Source organism: Toxorhynchites rutilus, chromosome 3 (assembly GCF_029784135.1).
Source record: "Toxorhynchites rutilus septentrionalis strain SRP chromosome 3, ASM2978413v1, whole genome shotgun sequence".
In the NCBI taxonomy this organism is placed as follows: domain Eukaryota; kingdom Metazoa; phylum Arthropoda; class Insecta; order Diptera; family Culicidae; genus Toxorhynchites; species Toxorhynchites rutilus.
Window position 1 is genome coordinate 39,241,100 of NC_073746.1, and position 20,070 is coordinate 39,261,169.

At 38.1% G+C, this 20,070-nt stretch overlaps 2 protein-coding genes across 2 annotated transcripts in view; one reads left to right on the forward strand and one right to left on the reverse strand.

The window, feature by feature from the left end:
• Positions 1-20,070, reverse strand: part of LOC129775800 (alpha-tocopherol transfer protein-like) — a 38,655-nt gene that overhangs the window by 8,866 nt on the left and 9,719 nt on the right. Inside the window, exons 2-4 of the mRNA XM_055780902.1 lie at positions 11,564-11,658; positions 11,337-11,490; positions 8,965-9,269 (exon numbers count right to left, since the gene is read on the reverse strand). Of these exons, the coding sequence (XP_055636877.1) occupies positions 8,965-9,269; positions 11,337-11,490; positions 11,564-11,658 (554 nt within the window). The remainder of the gene's footprint in view (positions 1-8,964; positions 9,270-11,336; positions 11,491-11,563; positions 11,659-20,070) is intronic.
• On the forward strand, positions 9,509-11,331 carry LOC129775799 (probable cytochrome P450 9f2). The gene is made up of 2 exons (XM_055780901.1): positions 9,509-10,177; positions 10,227-11,331. The coding sequence occupies exons 1-2, from the start codon at positions 9,564-9,566 to the stop codon at positions 11,278-11,280; spliced, it is 1,668 nt and encodes a 555-aa protein (XP_055636876.1). The 5' UTR covers positions 9,509-9,563; the 3' UTR covers positions 11,281-11,331.

Genomic DNA, 20,070 nt, shown 5'->3' on the forward strand with positions numbered 1-20,070 from the left:
GTACTTATAACATTAAAAAACACAATTGCTTCTTCTTGTTCATCGTGTACAGAAAATAGTAATTATATAAGCAGCGTTTCAATGGTTTCTTATCTATTAGGGAACACTAAGTAATAAGACACTATCGTGACAGACATGTTTGGGCTCTACAAAGAATGTGATTCAAATGTAGATTTAGCTTATAACACATAATACTGATAATTGTTGATTTTCGAACGATGTATGAAAGCTGTATGGAACTACGTCTGTTATGCGGACAGTGTTTTTTCGGAAAGGTTTTTTTCAAAATTGCTCAAATGTTTTCGAACAAAAAATGTTTGTTTGCATGTTGAGCAAATGTATTACATTGTGTAGAATGCGAAACAGCGAAAAAGTCAATTTTGTTCATTTTGTCGTTTACGTCTCCTATACAAACATGGGCAGTAAAGTTTGTGTGTTGTATTGCTATGTTTAACGTTAATAATCGACCTACAAGCATTTTAACTCACCCCATGTTTTTTTTTCAACCCTGTGATAAGTTGAGAAAACAGTGAAAAATCGCCTATTTTTCAAACTTTGCTGTGGGTGCCGTACGAATCCACCTGTTTACCACTTTGAATATTATTTTAGAATGGATCGGCTTTTCAGTTTTTTTATTGTTACTACTTAAGTAGTAAAAAGTTTCATTTGAAATTAAAACAATTTCAAACTGGTAGGCCTGGCCGGGTAAACTGATATAGAATAATATAGACAACTCTACCAAACTGTAGATTTATGTATAAAATATACAATATATTAATATATGACATTTACCAGAATTTCATTCCCACTCAGATATCGATCACAAACTATAAATACTTATGCTCCCATATTCCGCTTGAGGTGGAATCGAACCCCACAACATGTAACAGTAAGCCTTTCTTACGGGGATTTGAAAGCATACTTCCATGAAATATACATTGTATCTAAATAAATGCAGTGTATATCCATATTCCAAAATTATGGATACCAAAATATGTGAACGGAAGAATTGTCAAACGAACATAAAGAAGAATTGTCAAACGAACGTATTTTACATTTCCCTCTGAATTCTCATGTTTCATGTTTATGTAGTTCTCGAACCGCGAAAGTTTATTCACTTTTAGTATCTGAAATGAGGATTTTCCCAGGCTTCTCAGTTTAAAAGTACGTTTTAGGGAACATATTCCGGTCTGCACAACGACAAGCGAGTACAAAATTGTATTGTATTTGCATTTGCATTTGTATTTGCATTTGTATTTGCAAAGCCGATTCCCTCAGGCATATTAATTTTGAAGTCCGTGTTAGGGAAACACAACTCGGTGGGAACAAAAATACTTCTGGCTTGCATGTATATTTGCAAAGCGGATTTCCACAGATACATCAATTTTGAAGTCTGTGTTGGGGAAACCGTAAATCGGGCCAATTAAAACTTGGCAGTTAGGGCGTTTGGATAACACTTGACATTTTACAGTTTTTCAATTGTTCATCTCATGAAAAATAACATTTTATTAATTATGATAGACGCGTAGAAATATTTCCTATCAATTGATACAAACATCTTTCCGATCTATTAAGAAATGTTCGAGTTATAAGCATTCGAAATATGGGTAGGGTTAGCACACAAATCGGCAGAACAAATGTATGGGAAAAAGGAAGTTCTTCCAATCCAATATCAAACAAATCCTAGAGAAATTCCGATTCGATTGGTATGCAAATCATGAGAATTCGTTCATAGTGACAATAGTTCTTAACGTTAACTTTATTTCATAAAAACGTGACCTGTTTTCTGATTTGGCACCCTCCCTAAAAAACGTAGTTCTACGTCAAAAATTTGAATTATTCATATTTGATTCCTTAGTATGTTCTACGTAAATTATGAATACACCGACATGAGACAAGTTGAATTTTGATATTTTTGCAACCATGGTTGTTAAAATATTACGTAACGCATTTTTTTTCACTGTTCCGTTCTCCCCTTTCCCTACGTAACATGTAACAAATGCTAACTTGCATAAAAATGTTTAGACTTATTTGGATTTATTTCTAAACACAAAAAGTTTCAACAAGTCATCTCCTCCTCCCTTCCTGACTTACCTCGCTCTACGGGACGAGTTGAAATAATGTACAATCCAAAAAAAATGTCATTTTTCGAAACATCCAGTGTGAATCTCTATTTTTTATTGAAAGTAATCCGACAAAACTTGTATATGCTGCAAACAGGTTTCAACTTCGAAAAAATCGGTTCAACTTGTGCGGTGTAAATTGCCATAATGAGTAAAAGTTTGCCGTTCAATCCAATCATGAACGAAACAGATACGTTTGAATCTATCGCATCTCTAAATGAACTAGGCTCACGACACATTGAAAACTTTGCACCGAAGTTCGGTCGGCAAGTGGTTCAAAAAATGGAATGGCGATGTTCAAGACACGATCGCATTATTGACGTAGGATTACCAAATTATTTTGTTTCCTTCGCTTGTTTATCACTTTGGGTATTATTTTAGAATAGCACTAAGAAGAACTCTCGGAAGAACAATAAAGAGTTAAAATGTCATGTTTAATTTTTTTAATTGACCATATAAGGGAAAACGGTCTAAGTTTATTTCTTTGTTCTATTCAATGACAGAGAAAAAGGAAAATTATTTGATTCGGCTTACGATTTTTTGGTGTCTAGCGATTCTATGGTGTCTAGCAACCATAGAATCACGTACTGCATCGTATTACCTCCACATGCCAAATTTGGTTTTATTTGCTTGATTAATTCTCGAGTAATGCAGAGATTTGTGTTTGATTCGTATGGCAGCCCCCTCTTATAGAGGGGAGGTGGAGTGTCTAACCACCATAGAATTATTTATTGCACCCTTAAACCTCCATATGCCTAATTTGGTTTCATTTGCTTGATTAATTCTCGAGTAATGCAGAAATTTGTGCTTCATTTGTATGGCAGCCCCCTTTCAGGGAGGGGCGAGGGGTTTCTAACCACCATAGAAACATGTTGCTCCCTAAAGTTTACATATGCCTAATTTGGTATAATATGATTCATTAATTCTCGAGTAATGCAAAAATGTTTCATTTGTATGGCAGCAGAGAGAGGGGGAGGGGTCTCAAACTGTCACGAAAACCTTCTCCGGCCCCAAAAACTTATATATATATATATATATATATATATATATATATATATATATATATATATATATATATATATATATATATATATATATATATATATATATATATATATAACGGCAATAAATCGACCTATTCCATGAGCTTATGCACCAAAAAACTAAATTTCAAATTTAGTTTTAGGAAAAAATTTAAAACTTTATTTGAATAAGCACTAGTTATATCACAAATTCTTTGAAACGAATTTGATTTTTATACACCAACCTGTTGAGAAGGGCGAGTTCAAACAACTACATAATTTTATTTCAAATATTTTAAGTTTTCAGTATTTTTATGTTTCTAGAGATTATAGCTCTTAGGATTCAGGGATGGCAAACAGGAGCATTTCTGTATTTTTTTTGCACCTCCAGAGAACCTCACGCACCTATAGGGACCACCTGCTGAGCCCACCTTCTGAACACGCTCGAAGGTCGTGCCGTGCTAACACACACTTCCGACCGATTTAGGACGAGGGCTGATGACTCCTTTAGAGTCCGGAGGACGATTGCAAAGTAAGGATAGTAGTCGTAGAAGAGCACGGTTATATGTTCTTTTTGTTATTTACAATGTTTCTTTTCTTTCTATAATTTCCCCACCTGTCCCTATTTTCTCATTCCTATCCTTTCCTGTTCCTTTATCCTGTTTGTGACGTCACATATTTTCATGCATGTACTATACTTGCGGTAACGGTTGTGTGGGCTTTTCTGTTTCTCTCTCTTTCCGTCACTAGGTCAATGGTTCCCAAATTGGACGATGCGGCTGTCTCGTGAACGGGTTACGCAAAGTTCACCCTTTGCAGACCTGTATCCACGTTCGCTCGCAATGGCGGATGCTGTCGGTGCACAGCCCAATGAAGATGGCGGATTCCGCCCGCCCGTATAGTGTCCAAATAATGCTGCTAAACAGCTTGCTAAGCTGTTGGAAAACCACAAGGTATAAAAAAAGGCCCGTTGGACGGACCTGTCCAGCGTGCTAATGTACGGGCTAGGTTCAACCGGGAGATAAAACAACACGTTACCTTTTTCTGTTTCTTCTTCTTTCCACCTCTCTCTTTGGTGTGGCTTTTCTTTTCCTTTATAAATCTTTTCTTTTTCTTAATTTTTGTAAAATATGCTTATACATAACAAAATCTTTCTTATTTTTTATTTGCGACTAACCTGTTATCTTCCTATTATTCTACCACCGCTATTTACAAATCTCTATACAACTGCGTTTTTACCGAGCTTTCTGTTTTTTTTGGTATGTGTGGGGAAACAATTATTTTTTTCTGCTCAGTTGGCAATCCCCTTCGTTGACGGTAGGTACACTGGATAATGAATCGCGGTGGGCGTTGTTACCCAGGACTTGAACCGTTTGTGAATTTTGGGTGGAGCTCAAACTGCGCTTGGAACCAACGGTTATAAGATATATCTGTACTTGCTTAACCAAGTTTCAATGTCTATATACCATTGAATGGATAATTAAATACTTGTTTGGAAAGTCGTGGGTAAACCTAGGTTTTGGGGGCCCCGTGGCCGAGTGGTTAGTGTCGAACCTACCATGCCAGGGGTTCGGGTTCGATACCCGTTCTGGTCAGAAGAATTTTTCGTCAACGAAATTTCCTCCGATAAATGACGCAAGTAATACTACGTTGAGACGGCGAAGTTCCTCGAGGAACGTGAGTACCATTTAAGAAGAAGAAGACCTAGGTTTTATTTTGTAACTAATGAGAAACAAGAATTTGATGGTCTACCTAGGTCTACCTACTTTGGTTTCTTTGAGCAAACAGTGAGGGTCAACAATCCACAAAATTTGGTTGAGATCGGTCCCCAAATAGAAGAGTATCAACTGTCTCAAGAAGTTGTTTTTTTATCCCATTTGCTTATTTATTTTGGGCTCATTGGCATTTTAGCTGTAACAGAGCCGAATTTTAATCGTGTACATGTCACATATTTTGTCGTATCTATAAATAGCACATTACACAGTTACCATTTTCGAAGTAAGAGTATTACTTCTATACCACTGCATATTTTAGAGGCGAATGAACTGCAAAGTTTAAAGCCTCTTAAAAACAAAGAACTAACTAACTACATATGGTACATTACACAGTAAATATTTAGGCGAAAGAGTATTCCTTCTGTTCTTCCAGTTCAGGACCTCCGGTTGCGTTAGGATCACTCATAGGATCGACTTTTCAAAGGGGAAGGGTCGATCTTAAAGGAAAGTGAGAAGTATTCAGAGTAATAAAAAAAACATAAAACATAGTGTATAGATTGCTACAATAATAATTCCTATTTAATACAACTTATATATTGTGTGACGTGACAACGCTTTACGGAGACTGGTTTTTCGCACAGAGCGTGTTGTTACGTAACGAAATGTATGCCGATTTTTGCGAAGCTGTAAAACTGAATATACAGAAATCCATGCTAATCTTTGGTTGGCAAATCATAGAACAAAATTTATTTGTGTGTTTTGAAACGGAACTGAATATAGAACATTAATGTTCAAAAGAGTAGGACATTTTCTCAGTTTGACTTTGATATCAATTCCTATTCTGAAATCGTTATACACGAAAACGACAACGTTCATGGTTTGATGTACGTCTGCTTCACCCAGGTCAAATTGATCGCCAGTATCCAAAAGCACCTTGGACACTTTCCTCCATTTTTTCAAAACTTTCGTCAAAGTCTAAAAAGATTCAATCGGCATTGTCTTGGAATAGTTTTGAGGATATATCATACAAATTCTACTCCAATGGTTTTGTACCAGGCTACTGTATGTGATCATCATGTTTCCTGATGTCCTTAGTTATCGGCGAGCCAATTTCGATGAACTCAATAACCACGTAGAACTCGCCATCTTCGACCACAACGTTACTACATATTACTGTTACTCTCATCTTCTTTCACTAGTCATATGATTTTTTAGATACATGACCTCATTGTCAAGGGGCCCAAAGCCCTCTTCGGGTTTCTCTTCTACCATCCGGACTGTCATTCTTTTGGGTTGATCTATTGTGTAGTACATTTGCAGTTCTCTTAAACCTTTCCAAGGTTAAAAAATAAAGTGCCGACTGACTGTAAACTAAACTTAAACTAAATTTTTGAATTATTTTTCGCACGGCTGTACTCTGAAAGGATACAGTTATTTTTCCTACAAAAACTTAATTGGAATAAATTCAAAGTGAAAAATGGTGACACTTATTCTAAAGCACACTGTATGCTTATCTGTGGAGCTTCCGATATTCACTGCAAGGGTTCCTCAATGCCGGTAGTATAAGCCTACAGTGAAATCACCCGATACAGAGAGGAAATATTAAGTGTGGCTTACCTATTCGACCGTTGTCTGCTGAAGGAGGAAATGATGTGACGTGTGTGCTACTACTGCTGCTATGATATAACACCAACATCACTGTTATACTGTCAGCTGCGAGGGATAGGGCATAGTGCATTTAATCTCTCGTCTACGCACCTCACATCTTCCTTCTTCCTTCTTCTTTTTGTGTTATTTTCCTTTTTTTTTATGTTTTGTCTGTCATTCCATTTCTTTTTTTTCAATCTACGATACGAAATACTCAAAAAAATGTTATAAAAATATTCAGCTGCGTGAATTTCCTCTGATTGCAGTCCTCACGGTCAATTTTGACCTGGATACTCTATCTATCACTAATACAGTTTGCCACATGTCCACATATTTTATAGGTTTGGAAATAAAAAAAAAATCTGTGTACTCAACACGCAGCGATAGAAACAAGTACTGCACGCACTCAATAACAAACCAACTGTCAAAATTCATTAATATCATTAATATGTGCTTATCCCCGGTTCAATAGTGCCAAACCACCCTGGTTTTTCTTTTTTAGCATGACTTCCTCTGAAGAAGCTCTGGTGGATGAGTGGGCAGCAGCATTATGCGGTTGTATTGCAGCCTGCAGCTCATCATTGTAGTTGTTCCCGATTGACGATGCGGTTGACATTGCTTTATTAACAGTTCTCATAAAATTTTCGACTAGCCCATTTTGTTGTGGGGAAAAAAGGGGTAGAGTATATTGTCTGAATTCCTCTTCCACGAAAAAAGCTTTCAAATTCTTCACCATTGGTATCGAGCGCAATCGTCTCTCAAACCGTTTTAGTAGAGAATATCCTTTGCATTGGAGTTGGTTTCACCGGTCTACCATTTGTGGCACAAGTTTCGCATGACCCATTGATCAGCATCTGTGGCCATGCCAGGTCACCACACTCGCACAATTGAGTTTTGTCAATATTCCGTTCTTGATGGATAGGTCATTCGAGACAGCTTAAAATCTGCTCAGATACTTCGACCACTTTCCTGACTACAAAGCTTCCACTTCCAATTGAGTTGTCTCATCTTTTGCAGTTGAATTCTGCGTTTTAACGCGTTTCAGTCGGCAGGACGCGGCCCAAGTTGACCGCATTTACTGCATTTTTACATTTTTTATAACGCGCAGAACCTGTTGCGGTGCGCCCTCCTATTACATCTGGAACAACGTTCCCGACGACTCCCAGAAAAAGCAATGCTAGCACGATATTCTTTAGTCTAAATTCTCTGGTTTATTCGTTTCCCGTCCTACGCTTCAATGGAGCTTTGGTAGAGCGTATATGATTAATTGAAGTATCATTGTACAAGCTGTATCAATCTGATACACTCCGTCTCTCGTTGCCGATTGTACGATGAATTTCGCTTCGCCACTAAATGTGCTAGCAATTCTAGCAAGTTCGCGGTTGAACATGTCCTTGAGCAACTGAGCTTTGACGAAACGTTTCTGATTTGCTCCAATATACTCACAAAGACGTACATTCTCATTTGTCTGGCATGGAAGCTCATAATTGATTCTCCTGATCGTTGTCGCGTTCACGAAAATGCTTCGTGCTCAGCCGCAGTGTCGATTGTTGATCAAAAATGACTTTCGATGTTCTTAACAAAAGTTGTGTAGCAATGACCTTCCTTCAGGTTTGGCCTCAAATTACATGCTCGTACAATACCCTGCAATTCTTCACCCATTGAAAGATAAAGCATTTGTGACCGTTGTATGTGTCACACACGTTGGATAGAAACGCTGCGATCTCAGAGCTTCCAATATATTTGAACCACTTTGAACCACATTTTGTTTGCAGGTACGTTTTATGAGAAAGGTTGGATTTGATCTCATCGGACGTTCGTATTACTTGTCGTCGTTTCATACGCCGGAATGTCACGACACTTCCAGCTATCATCTGCTTCAGTGCATACAATGTTGTTTCCTGGGAACTATTGTTACTGATCGAGCATTTTCCGACTCGTTGTTTCTTTTCGATATTGGGTGGTTTCTTCGACATACCATTTTTTTTCAAAAGCGGTTGTCCCAACACGCAGTTTTTAGGCGGTTGTCCCGACACGCCCCTTTTTCCAAGCGGTTGTCCCAACACGCAATCTTTCAGACGGTTGTCCCGACACGTCACTTTTTCCAAGCGGTTGTACCAACACGCTTTTTTCAGACGGTTGTCCCGACACGTCACTTTTTAAAGCGGTTATCTCAACACGCAATATCTCAGGCGGTTGTCCCGACACGCCATTTATTTTCACAGGCGGTTGTCCCAACACGCCATTTTCTTGAATTTCTTTCCTCTATGCCGGGTGATTTCACTGAATATTTAATGTATTGTTATTTGCCAAAAAATACTCTGAAAGCATACAGTTATTTTTCCTACAAAAACTTAATTGGAATAAGTTCAAAGTGAAAAATGGTGACACTTATTCTAAAGCACACTGTATGCTTATCCATAGTCTTATAACGCGGGAATTCCACTATTCACATACCCTTTTTCTCAGCTTGTCCGATAGGAACGGTTTGAAGATAGTAAACAGCATGTTGAACAGGTAGGAGTTATTAACGACGTGGATCGCTTTCAGCCGTATCGCCGTGCACTCCTGGACCCATTCCACGGCCAGAGCGGCGAACCGGGGAGTAAACTGAAGGATCTGCGTAAGCGACAGCCCCTCCATGTCCAAAATAACGATCGCTCCGTTCAGTTGGGTACGCGGTTCATCCATTCCCGCCTCCAGTGCGATCTGCATCGCGCGAAACAGATCCACCAGCGGGACCTTGGAGGGTTTCCATTTCTCTGCAAATAGGGGTGAGAGAGGGGAGAGTAAATTCACCATGAGTTCAATGAATGCAATCTTATCTAACTCGAAATAGAAATTATTGATATGAACTCTTGGGAGCGTCACTACTTGTCATACTAAGACACTTCAAACGAACGCCCTATTCTCTCAAAACAAACCTAATTTCATAACGATTTTATTTCACCATTGCTCTCATCTATTTTGCGATTGTGATTTGTTGCGATAAAGTGTTCATTGTATTCACATTACGGTCTGCCGTTCAGTCGAGACCTGTCTGTGAGTACGAATGCATGCTTATTAATATTGTTGAAACTGCGTCGTGGGATACAGTAGAAAGTTGTTACCAACCAAATTCGGATATGGTGATGTTAACGCTACTTCTTGTGTTGCTACCGTTTTTCGCGGTGATTTATCTGCTGTATCGCTGGTCTATACCAAATTACGAATACTTCGAACAGCGAAAGGTACCTTTCATTAAGCCCACCATCGGTTCAGCGTGGTCTTTTTTCTCCGGGAAGCAACATTTCCTCGATGCGGCCTCGGAGGGCTACTGGCGATTCCCGGAGAGTAAATTCTCGGGATATTTTACCTTCCACAAGCCTGGCTACCTGATACACGATCCAGAATTGCTGAAACGAATTCTTATCAAGGATTTTGATCATTTCACGGATCACGAGAATATCATCACTCCGGAGATAGATCCGTTCTTTGGTCGGTCATTGTTTTTCACGGAAGGGCTCCGTTGGCGTCATGGCAGAACGGCGTTGAGTCCGGCCTTCACCGGCAGCAAAATGAGAAACATGTTCGACTTGTTTACGATCTACACCGCAGGTGCAATGAAGAGGCTAGTCGAAGATGCGAAGGGAGATAAACTGGAGAAGGAAATGAAGGATCTTTTTCAGAGGTTCGTTTCGGTGAAGTATTCTAACACTATTAAAAACAGCTTTTTTCAGACTTGGAAACGACGTGATGACTTCAATCTCATTTGGAGTGGAAATCGATTCCGTACGCGATCCCGAGAACATATTTTTCCTCAACGGGAAGCGTTTAACTACATTCTCACGGTTTGCCTGGTTGAAGTTTATACTCTTGGCTGCGTTACCACCGAAAGCTAGCAGTATATTGGGCCTTCGCATAACCCCCCGTGACGTGGCCGAATTCTATGAAAAGCTTGTATCCCAAACCATTCAAGAGCGAGAAAAGAAGAAAATCGTTCGACCGGATTTTATTAACATCTTGCTCCAAGCCCGGAAAAATGAGCTGAAGGACGATCAACCGGATGATCGATTCGATAGTGCAGGATTTTCGACGGTGAAAGAACACTTAACGGAAACAGAGGGAAATTTCATACAGTGGACAGATCTGGATATCACTGCAACTGCCGCATCGTTCTTTTTCGGTGGCATTGAAACGACAACTGTCGTGCTCTGTTTTGCGGTTTACGAATTGTCGCTCAATCCGGAAATCCAGGATAGGCTGCGGGCGGAAATCGATGATATTGAGGAGAGCTTAGCCGACGGTAAGCTTACCTATGAAGCGATGCAGCGCATGAAATACCTAGACATGGTTGTCAGTGAGGCGCTACGCCGGTGGCCACCACTGGGTCTGACGAACCGCAAGTGCACTAAAGATTACGTCATGGAGAATACCGACGGGTCGAAGGTAACTGTCGAAAAGGGACAAGTGATACAGTTTTCAATTTGGGCTATTCATCGAGATGGGAAATTCTATCCGGATCCGTTGCGATTCGACCCGGAGCGATTTTCGGAAGAAAATAGAAACAACATTAACCAGGATGCTTATCTGCCCTTCGGAGGTGGACCGAGGAATTGCGTTGGGTCGAGGTTGGCCCTCATGCAGGCTAAATGCTTTCTGTATTATCTTTTGGCTAATTTTGTTGTGGAGATATCCAAACGCACCGATGTCCCGATACAGATTGATACTAGATCGATTGGAATAGACGCAACGAATGGATTTTGGTTCAATTTGATACCGAGAGAGAAATAGTAATGATAAAACGACGTTTGCAATTATTCTCTTCATAAATAATATCTACTACTCACTGCCAACTTCCATTATGAGTATCCGACAGCCATTTTGGTCCCGCAGCGGTTGAAAGAATAACAATCCTTCCGCGTACACGTGTTTCACTGTTGATGGGAATAAATTGTCACATAGATCGGGATGTTTTTGCTTAAATCGATAGTAGCGTTGCATCTGGAAGCGGGATACATAATAACATAATATAGGTTATGGTATAGAACTAAAACTTTTCGATATGGCAACTTACCAAGGCAAACGCACTATCTGGATAATATTTGCATGGGCGCAAAAATTTGACCAAAAATGAGTCATCTTCGATTGGTACATACATCGATTTTTCCTCTGAAATAAAAATAGAAAATTATTATTCACCATCCAATGATTAAGTCGGATCACCATTTCATTTAATAGAGTTTATCAAAACAGATGATTTTTTTCTGAAAATATGATGCAAACATTGTTAACTTATTGCGGTCGTTTGTCTGGTCTAAGCCACCACAGCAAGGAACTAAACCAATTCTATACTTTATTCAACAATGTATAAGCTTACACTTTTTCTAAACGAACTTGAATGCCCAGTGAACTTGTTCATGATTTAAACAATACTCCTATGACTAATAGAAGAAAGAAGAAGAAGAAACGGTAAGATCGTGTATAGATAATGTGGTAACCGTGAGCAAAAAAAGGAGCAATAGTCTACCACTCACTGACAACTTTCGGGAAGAACCATAGAATTACTATGAAACTCGTTTCCGCGGTTCATCCGCTTGCGGATAATCGAGCTTCTACTGTATATCTGTGTTTCTGTGACAGCCTCAAGAGGGTATTCTTGTGTAGAGGCACGAATTTTCGTGCTCCGAAAAAAAATAAACAATGGATATTTTTACTATCTATAATACCATTATTTGTTTGTCTATCTTTTATAAGAGACGAATGAACTCTCAGAGTTTAAAGTCTCTCTAATTCAATACCTTCCTTCCTTCCTATCTTTTAACAATAGAACAGAAACTAAACGGAAAGAAATTATTCATATTAAAATAGTTACAAACTGATAAAGTGATAGGGATAAAAAAAAAGTTGTGCCATGGCGTACAACCTATTCCATTTTTATCTCAAATTTCTGATTATCTGAAACCAAAAAAACGAACAGATTCTAAATCAGTAAAGATGGTGCCATTGCATGAGCCTCGGATAATTTAAAAACACGTTTCTTGAAAAAAATGGCGGTGGTTTGAGGAGAAAAATGCTGTTTTGAACGTGTTTTTTACGTTTCCTGATATTTTAAAATTAGTAAAATAAAAAAAACTATATTTTTCATTGGTTCATGTGATAGATAGATGCAGATAGATGCATACAAAATGTATTTATATAAATTCGTCATAAATCGGTTCAGCAGAACTTGAGATGTCGTGTACGCCAGTTTGAAAAAAACTAGTTTAGAGAAAAACGCGTTTGAAGTTAATTGTTGTAGCCGTACTAGATTAGATACCGCATCACTAAAATGGCTGTAACTCAGTAAACAATGGGATTTTCGAAAAGTCCTTTCTAGGGTATATTCTTGAATGCCTAAACATCAGGAATATGAAGAAAATAAATTTTAAATTTCTAGACTAGAATACTGCCCTAATAATAAATGGCTTCAGATTCTGTCTTCCAGTATAATTCTTAGAACCCGTTCAAAGGAAATTCAGTTCGTATAACAAACGACTGTGCTTCAGTGGTCGAGTGGTTAGCGTCACACCTAACATGCCGGGGGTTCGGATTCGATTCCCGTTCTGGTCGGAGCAATTTTTCGCCAAAGAAAGTTCCTCCGCTTGCCACTCAGAATACATTCAAGGCGTGTTATTTGGCATAGAAATCACCACTAAGTACTGATAAAAACGACGCAAACAATACTACGTTGAGACGGCGAAGTTCCTCTAGGAACGTTAGTGCCATTTTAGAAGAAGAACAACAAACGGCTGTTTACAGGGCAACCATTTGGAGTGCTAAAAGGGAATTCGATTCGAAAGTGCTTTCTACTTTTTTTTCTTCCAATAATTGACTATTTGTAAAAGATATTATGATAAGGCTAATTTTCAGTGGCTCCGGATTCCTTTTACTATTTCAACAATCCATTTGAAGGATTAAAACGCTAGGGAACCACGCTATAGAGGCGACCCTTCTTGCCTTCGGGCGGCGGTTATCATACTAACATTCCTTCACTTCCCCTGGTGACTGTAAGGACGTGGCCGACGTCGTTATTGACAATTTAAAGTTCGAATCACCGAAAATTGCACAACGAGAATGATTTGCTAGTCCCAAGCGTCATTCTGTGTGTTCTTTGTGCAATTTGGTTGGTTCAGGTCAATCACGGAGAGCAACTACAAATTGTACAGTCTACCCAAGCTCAAGCTCAACAATCCATTTGAAGGATTTAGTTCATATAGCAAAACGACCCTTTTTAAAACCACAAATTGAAATATTAAAAGAATTTACGGATTTACAATTAACCCTCTACCACCAAAGTTTTTTATTTATCTAACAAAACCTATTCCATTTTTATCTCAAATTTCCGACTTTCAACATAAAATACTCCTAGCAGAAAGCTGCCAACATAAAAACAATGTGTATGTGTGATAGATGAAAATATTATAAAGGCGTTCTAGTGAGGGTGAACATTGAAAATAATGTCTGAATAATTTAAAAAGAGAATCCGCGAAGCTCGTCTAAAGGCGGGCTTGGGCTGTAGAGGGTTAAAACAACATTTTTATACCAATGTTAAGAACAATGACAGTTCTTCGTCAAACTTTTGTTCGCGCCGCTAGACATATTTAGGCTCTCTTACTTTTTTGAAATTTTTCAACTAATGTAATCTCATTGAGCAGAGCTTTATTTGAAGCTTATTTTTATTGTTATTCTCTTATTCTATACAGTTCTCTACTGAACTGTACGATCAAAGTTTCGAAAACTAAAGTGTTATGTAGGGAGTGCAAGGTTTTGAACCTTTAATATTTTGACAGAACGAAGTAGTATGAAAATTACTCCATTCGTAAGATAAAAGGTATATGAGTTATGCGCTTGTTACTTATTTCCAAAAGCTTCCTGAATAGCTCAAAACTGCTTAGAAAGCGAACTTTTGAAATAGCAAAAATCTACATATACAGTCATTCCATGCCAAACCAGTATAATGATTCTTAGATTTTCGAGAAAAGAGGAAGATTTGTTCTTTATCGCAAAATATTAGACTCGTATTTTTTACTTTTTTATTAGGGTGCCCATTCCTATTTTCATTCGCAGAATATGTGCAGAACATCAGATCAGACCAGAGCTTGCACATTTGCTTAGCTCTTAACTATAGTTTTATACTAACGTATTAACACATTTTTTTAACTCTATGATTAATAAGGTAGGAAACTCGTAGTCAACAAACCTGCACATTGTCAGTCATAAATTGTCTCAATAAGTCCATAAGATAACATATTCTACGCCAGTTCAGCCGGTTGGTGACCGGGCCTTCTCCGATTTTTTTTAAAACTTGGTACTTATGACGGAAACTACCTAAAACCACAATACTTATTTTAAATTTTTTAAAAAGGCGTATTCAAAATCATTGAGCTTTATTTCAGAAAATCTTAACTCAAAATCCAGGTGTCTGATCAAAATATTATGTTTGGCAAAGTTGTTGGAAAACTGACTTTTAAATGTACTCAAAAACTTAATTTTGTATTAAAAGTTTTTATATCTCAAAAATCTTGTGAGCAAATGATACAACGGCTCATGTTGACCGGTCGGTAGTTCTAGTTTCTTCTGCATACCAGGATAAGAATCAATAAGTTGTAGATCGATGTGCTTGCTGTACAATTTCCTTTTCTATGGTCTTCTGTACTGTTTCATCGTCTGTTCCATCATCGTTCACTGACGAAAGTATTTCAAACATTATAAAGTTGTTCAATTGAAACTTACATTTCTAATTTAGGAATGTTCGCCGAGGATCGCAAATTTTAACGTATCCAAATAAAAGGTTTTGTGCCAATTTTTGCTAATAATTGTCATCTTCAAAGCGAAGTAAATGTGCAATAATCCCTTGCACAATTTCCCCTTTTGACATATGATTATGCCTTTGATTTCTATATAGGGGGGTCACTCTACGAAAAATGAAACGATTTATTAAGAGTTTTCAAACGCATATTACTCAAACTCGTCATTGCGACATATGTTGTGTTATATATCATTAGAAAGGAAATTTAAATTTAAATCATAGAATACTCAATATACATACATCATTGGGCTATAAAGTTATTACAAACAATGTTCCGGACAACGTGGAGACGAAGGAGAAAATGCTATATTTATCTATAATATATTTCTGTAGTCATAAATTTATTTGACTTAGGCATATTTCGTTTTTCTTGGTACGGTTATATATTATTTCTTGGTATTGGTTATAGATTTTTGTAATAAAGTACAGATAGGCACAGATTATCTGCTTTTTTTTTTACTCAGTAATATTATTTGTAATTACTGGGGAAGCACCTTTCGCAAACCAAACGAACGTATCTGTGAAAAAAGCATTCACAATATGATAATTGATTCAGTTTCGAAATTCATTACAAGGATAGGTTGGAAAGATTTGCGTCGGACGTTTCGGTGTAACCGTTACAAAAAGCAAATTGTTTGCAGGATACTAACACTTCTTTAAGTTTCAATGATTAAACCTCAGTGTTTCAGCATATTTTGCCCTAGATTAACAGAATGATGTAGCAGCAGTAGAAACTATTGACGGAAAATGCAAATAAATTTTAAGGATACCTATCACAGTTTTTCGTGGCGCTATTCAAGAAGATAAGACAGAGATGCGATCATGACTACACCCAAACTACACCCAAATTAGCGTTGTCAGAAAGTATTTCATTTTTGGCAGAAACCATGCCATTTCGTGTCTAGGAGCGTCAGATGGGCAAATAAAATCATCTGTCCCCCAACGCTTTAAAATGTTTGTGTGTATAGAAATAGACATCTCTCTCTTTTTTTATTTGACGTAGAACTACGTCTTTCATTGAGGGTGCCAAATCAGAAAAACGGTCACTTTTTTATGAAATAGAGTTAACGTTAAAAACTATTTTTGCCGCGAACGGATTTTGGCGATTTACATACCAAAGGAATCGGAAATTCTCTAAGATTTGTTTAATATGCTATGCATTACAATCCCATGGTGTGCAAATGGTTAAAACTCATGAAAACTATAAGCGTTTCCATTTTCCTATACATTTGTTCTGTCCATTTGTGTGTCTTCCCGAACAGAGCTGTCAATAACGGGCAACTTATGGACGAGCAAAGAAGGGGAAATCGTAAGATTCAAAGTCTCCGTGAACAGAAGAAAAGAAGTAGAACGAAGGGGAATATTTGCCTAGCGTATAAACAGTGGATCTCGCTGAGGCAAACTTTCATTCTTCGTGAGGACACCGACTGAACAACATCGTTGATGGGCGAGTCGGACGGTGAGGAGTGAAGGAATAATACTAGGAAAAAGTAAAGTTTTACAAGGGCCTTTTAAAGGTTAGAGACGAATGAACTGAACAAGTTTGAGGTCTCACATATTTAGTTATTTCAAGCGTATAATTAATTGATGCGTATATGAATTATTCTCCATTTACCGATAATAGGCATTTATCAGTTATTGTATTGTCAATCAATTCGTGCTCAATTCACGTTTTTATTGTGTAGGTCTTGCTACTAACAATACATGTAATTGTGGTTCAGGATGTCATAATATCGAGCATGTTATTTGGTAATGTAAAATGCAATTAATTAATTTAACTGGCTGCTGATTTGAAAAATCGAAAGAGTATACTCACGCATATCAGATTATGATAGCATGAGTAGTCGTGATCTTAATATTATGCTCTCTATATATGTCTTCCTAAGGAATCCGCTTCACTTCCTCGAATGCACATGTCAATTCTTCTTTTTCTTTCCTATATATAAGCAGAACTTAGCACCCAATGAAATCAATTCACTACAGCAGTTTTAAAAAGCAGCGAGTAAAATGATTATGTTTTGTTTTTTTTTGGTATGGAATTCGTTCAAGTTTTGACGTAGAACTACGTCTATCATTAAGGGTGCCAAATCAGAAAACAGGTCACGTTTTTATGAAATAAAGTTAACGTTAATAACTATTTTTGCCGCGAACGAATTTTGGCGATTTACATACTAAATGAATCGGAAATTCCCTAAGATTTGTTTGATATGCTATACATTAGAATCCCCTGGTTTGTAAATGGTTAAAATTAATGAAAACTTTAAGCGTTTCCATTTTCTCATACGTTTGTTTTGTCCATTTGTGTGCTTTCCAGAACAGAGCTGTCAATAACGAGCAACTAATCGACGAGCAAAGAAGGGGAAATCGTAGGATTTAAAGTCTCCGTGAACAAAGGAAAAGTAGAAGAATGAAGGGGAATACTTGCCTAGAGTATAAACAGTGGATCTCGCTGAGGCAAACTTTCATTCGGCATCGGACTGTTGAGAAATCCAGTTCACTTTGCTTTCGCTGGGCTTCAATCTAAGATTGGACCCCACCAATGGTAATCCAACTTGGACAACGTCGTTTGGTTTTTATATCCGTTTTTCGCGTTATTCGTATCGTATGTTTTTCTTTCCGCGTCATAAATTGGACGATGAAAGAAAAGCAAGAAGAAGAGGAAGGCAAGCTCGAGCCCCGTAAAAAACGAACGCATTGCCAGGGGCAATAAAATTCCGAGGCAAACGTCATCTAATGATGCACGCGATGTGGGTGCAGTAAAAAGCGCTCGCACTGAACCGAGCCTTCGCGAGTGTGACACCGCATCGAACAACAGCGAAGAAGGCGACTTCGGCACGTCGGTCGAAAATGTAAGCGCCGTTATACCATAATAGTTCAAAATAATGGACGCAGTGGTTCACATCCAACAGGGGAAAAAAAGCGCCGTTACCCAGGCAGCAACCAAAATCAAGCTCCCCCCGCTGGTGGTGAAGGCGGTCGCTCTTGACAAACTCATCAGCGAATTCACATCGATGGGTGTTACAGCAGAGTACAAGCTGTGTGGCATAATTCAGTCTATTTCCAAGCAGTTAACATTGTGTGTTTTCCGTCATCATTAGGGTTTCGTTGGTGCCTTTGAGAATGCATCAATGCATTAAACTGACGTTATGGCGAAGCAGGCGTTAAGGTTGTGCGCCAAAAAATTATTTGAGAAAACCAAGCATCTTTAATGTCTTACTGGGATGTTAAAAGTTATTTGGGTTCGCGTGCCAGTTGCAAATCTGCTTTCAACTAGTATTGCATTTGCGCTAATCTTGATCACAATGAAGCAATGCTACTGTTTTCGAGGTTGTTGATATCAACAAAAGTGTTTATTTCTTTTGTTAAGTCACCAAGAAAGTAAACGTCGCTTTGAAATATTGTATGTGATTAGGTTTCGCTTATCAGTAGCAAAACTTCCTCCACTAAGAGTGACAGCTGCGCTTCTCTCGAGTATGAGAAAGTAATACAAATTTTTTCGAGGCCAGTAATATTAAAAGAAGCATTTCTTTTGAGAATAGCGCAAAATGTTGAGAAGTGTTTATATTCCTAGTAGTGTAATGGCTTTGTATGCATGCTATGGCGGACGCTCGTTCGGCGCTTGGTTTACGTTGTACGAACGATGCCTAGAGGTGCGATTCCTTTGAGGCAATACTAAATAACATGTAGCATGATATTTGATACTTGCAACTGTTGTCATTGTTGTTGTTTCCATGTGGTGCCAAATATATATTGATGTAGTTATGAGATGTGGAATAATGGTGCTGGTGCAACACGTATATAATCGACTGTAGCGGAGTCTATTTCTATTGCGAAAAAGGCCACCGGAATAGCGTTCGAGGTATATTTTGAATGCATTGACATGAAATAAATTGCAACATACAATCAGTTAGTGTATTGTTTTGCGAGGGAAGGATGAATCATCAATCAATTATCGTCAACTCATTCTACAATGAAAAAACCATTTCAGAGATTATCCTACTAAGCAGTTGTTTCTAAAATTTCACAGTGAGAACATTACAAACAAGGCGAAAATGCGAGCGAACCGTCAATTCTATTTAGACATCCAATTTTTGTCCATCAATCCTGCACATGCTCGTTTTCTGGAACAGTGATTTCCTTACGGACCAACACAACGAATTTCGTCCTTATGGAACTGATAATTCATTGCATTGCAAATGCTTTTATGATCAGCAGCACCAAGCAATTCTGCGGCGTAAAAGTCGTCATGTGCTGTAATGTTGCTTTGTCCAAATGTGAGAAATTTCACAAGGGGACAAAATCTATAGCAATCTGTACTTTTTGATGAAAATCTGTACCCAGTACCGTACAAAATCTGTACCAAAAATAACGAAAAAAGTTTATGGGTCTGGGCCTAGATGCATGGACAGGATCTTGACATAGAAGAAGAGGAAGGCTTGAGCCCTGTAAAAAACGAACGCATTGCCAGGGGCAATAAAATTCCGAGGCAAACGTCATCTAATGATGCACGCGATGTGGGTGCAGTAAAAAGCGCTCGCACTGAACCGAGCCTTCGCGAGTGTGACACCGCATCGAACAACAGCGAAGAAGGCGACTTCGGTACGTCGGTCGAAAATGTAAGCGCCGTTATACTTTAACGGATAAATCGAAAAAATACCCATTTTAATTGTCAAATTGTTAACTCTTTCTTACTATATTCACTGTTCATGTCTTAAGCAAAAAATTATAGTAGG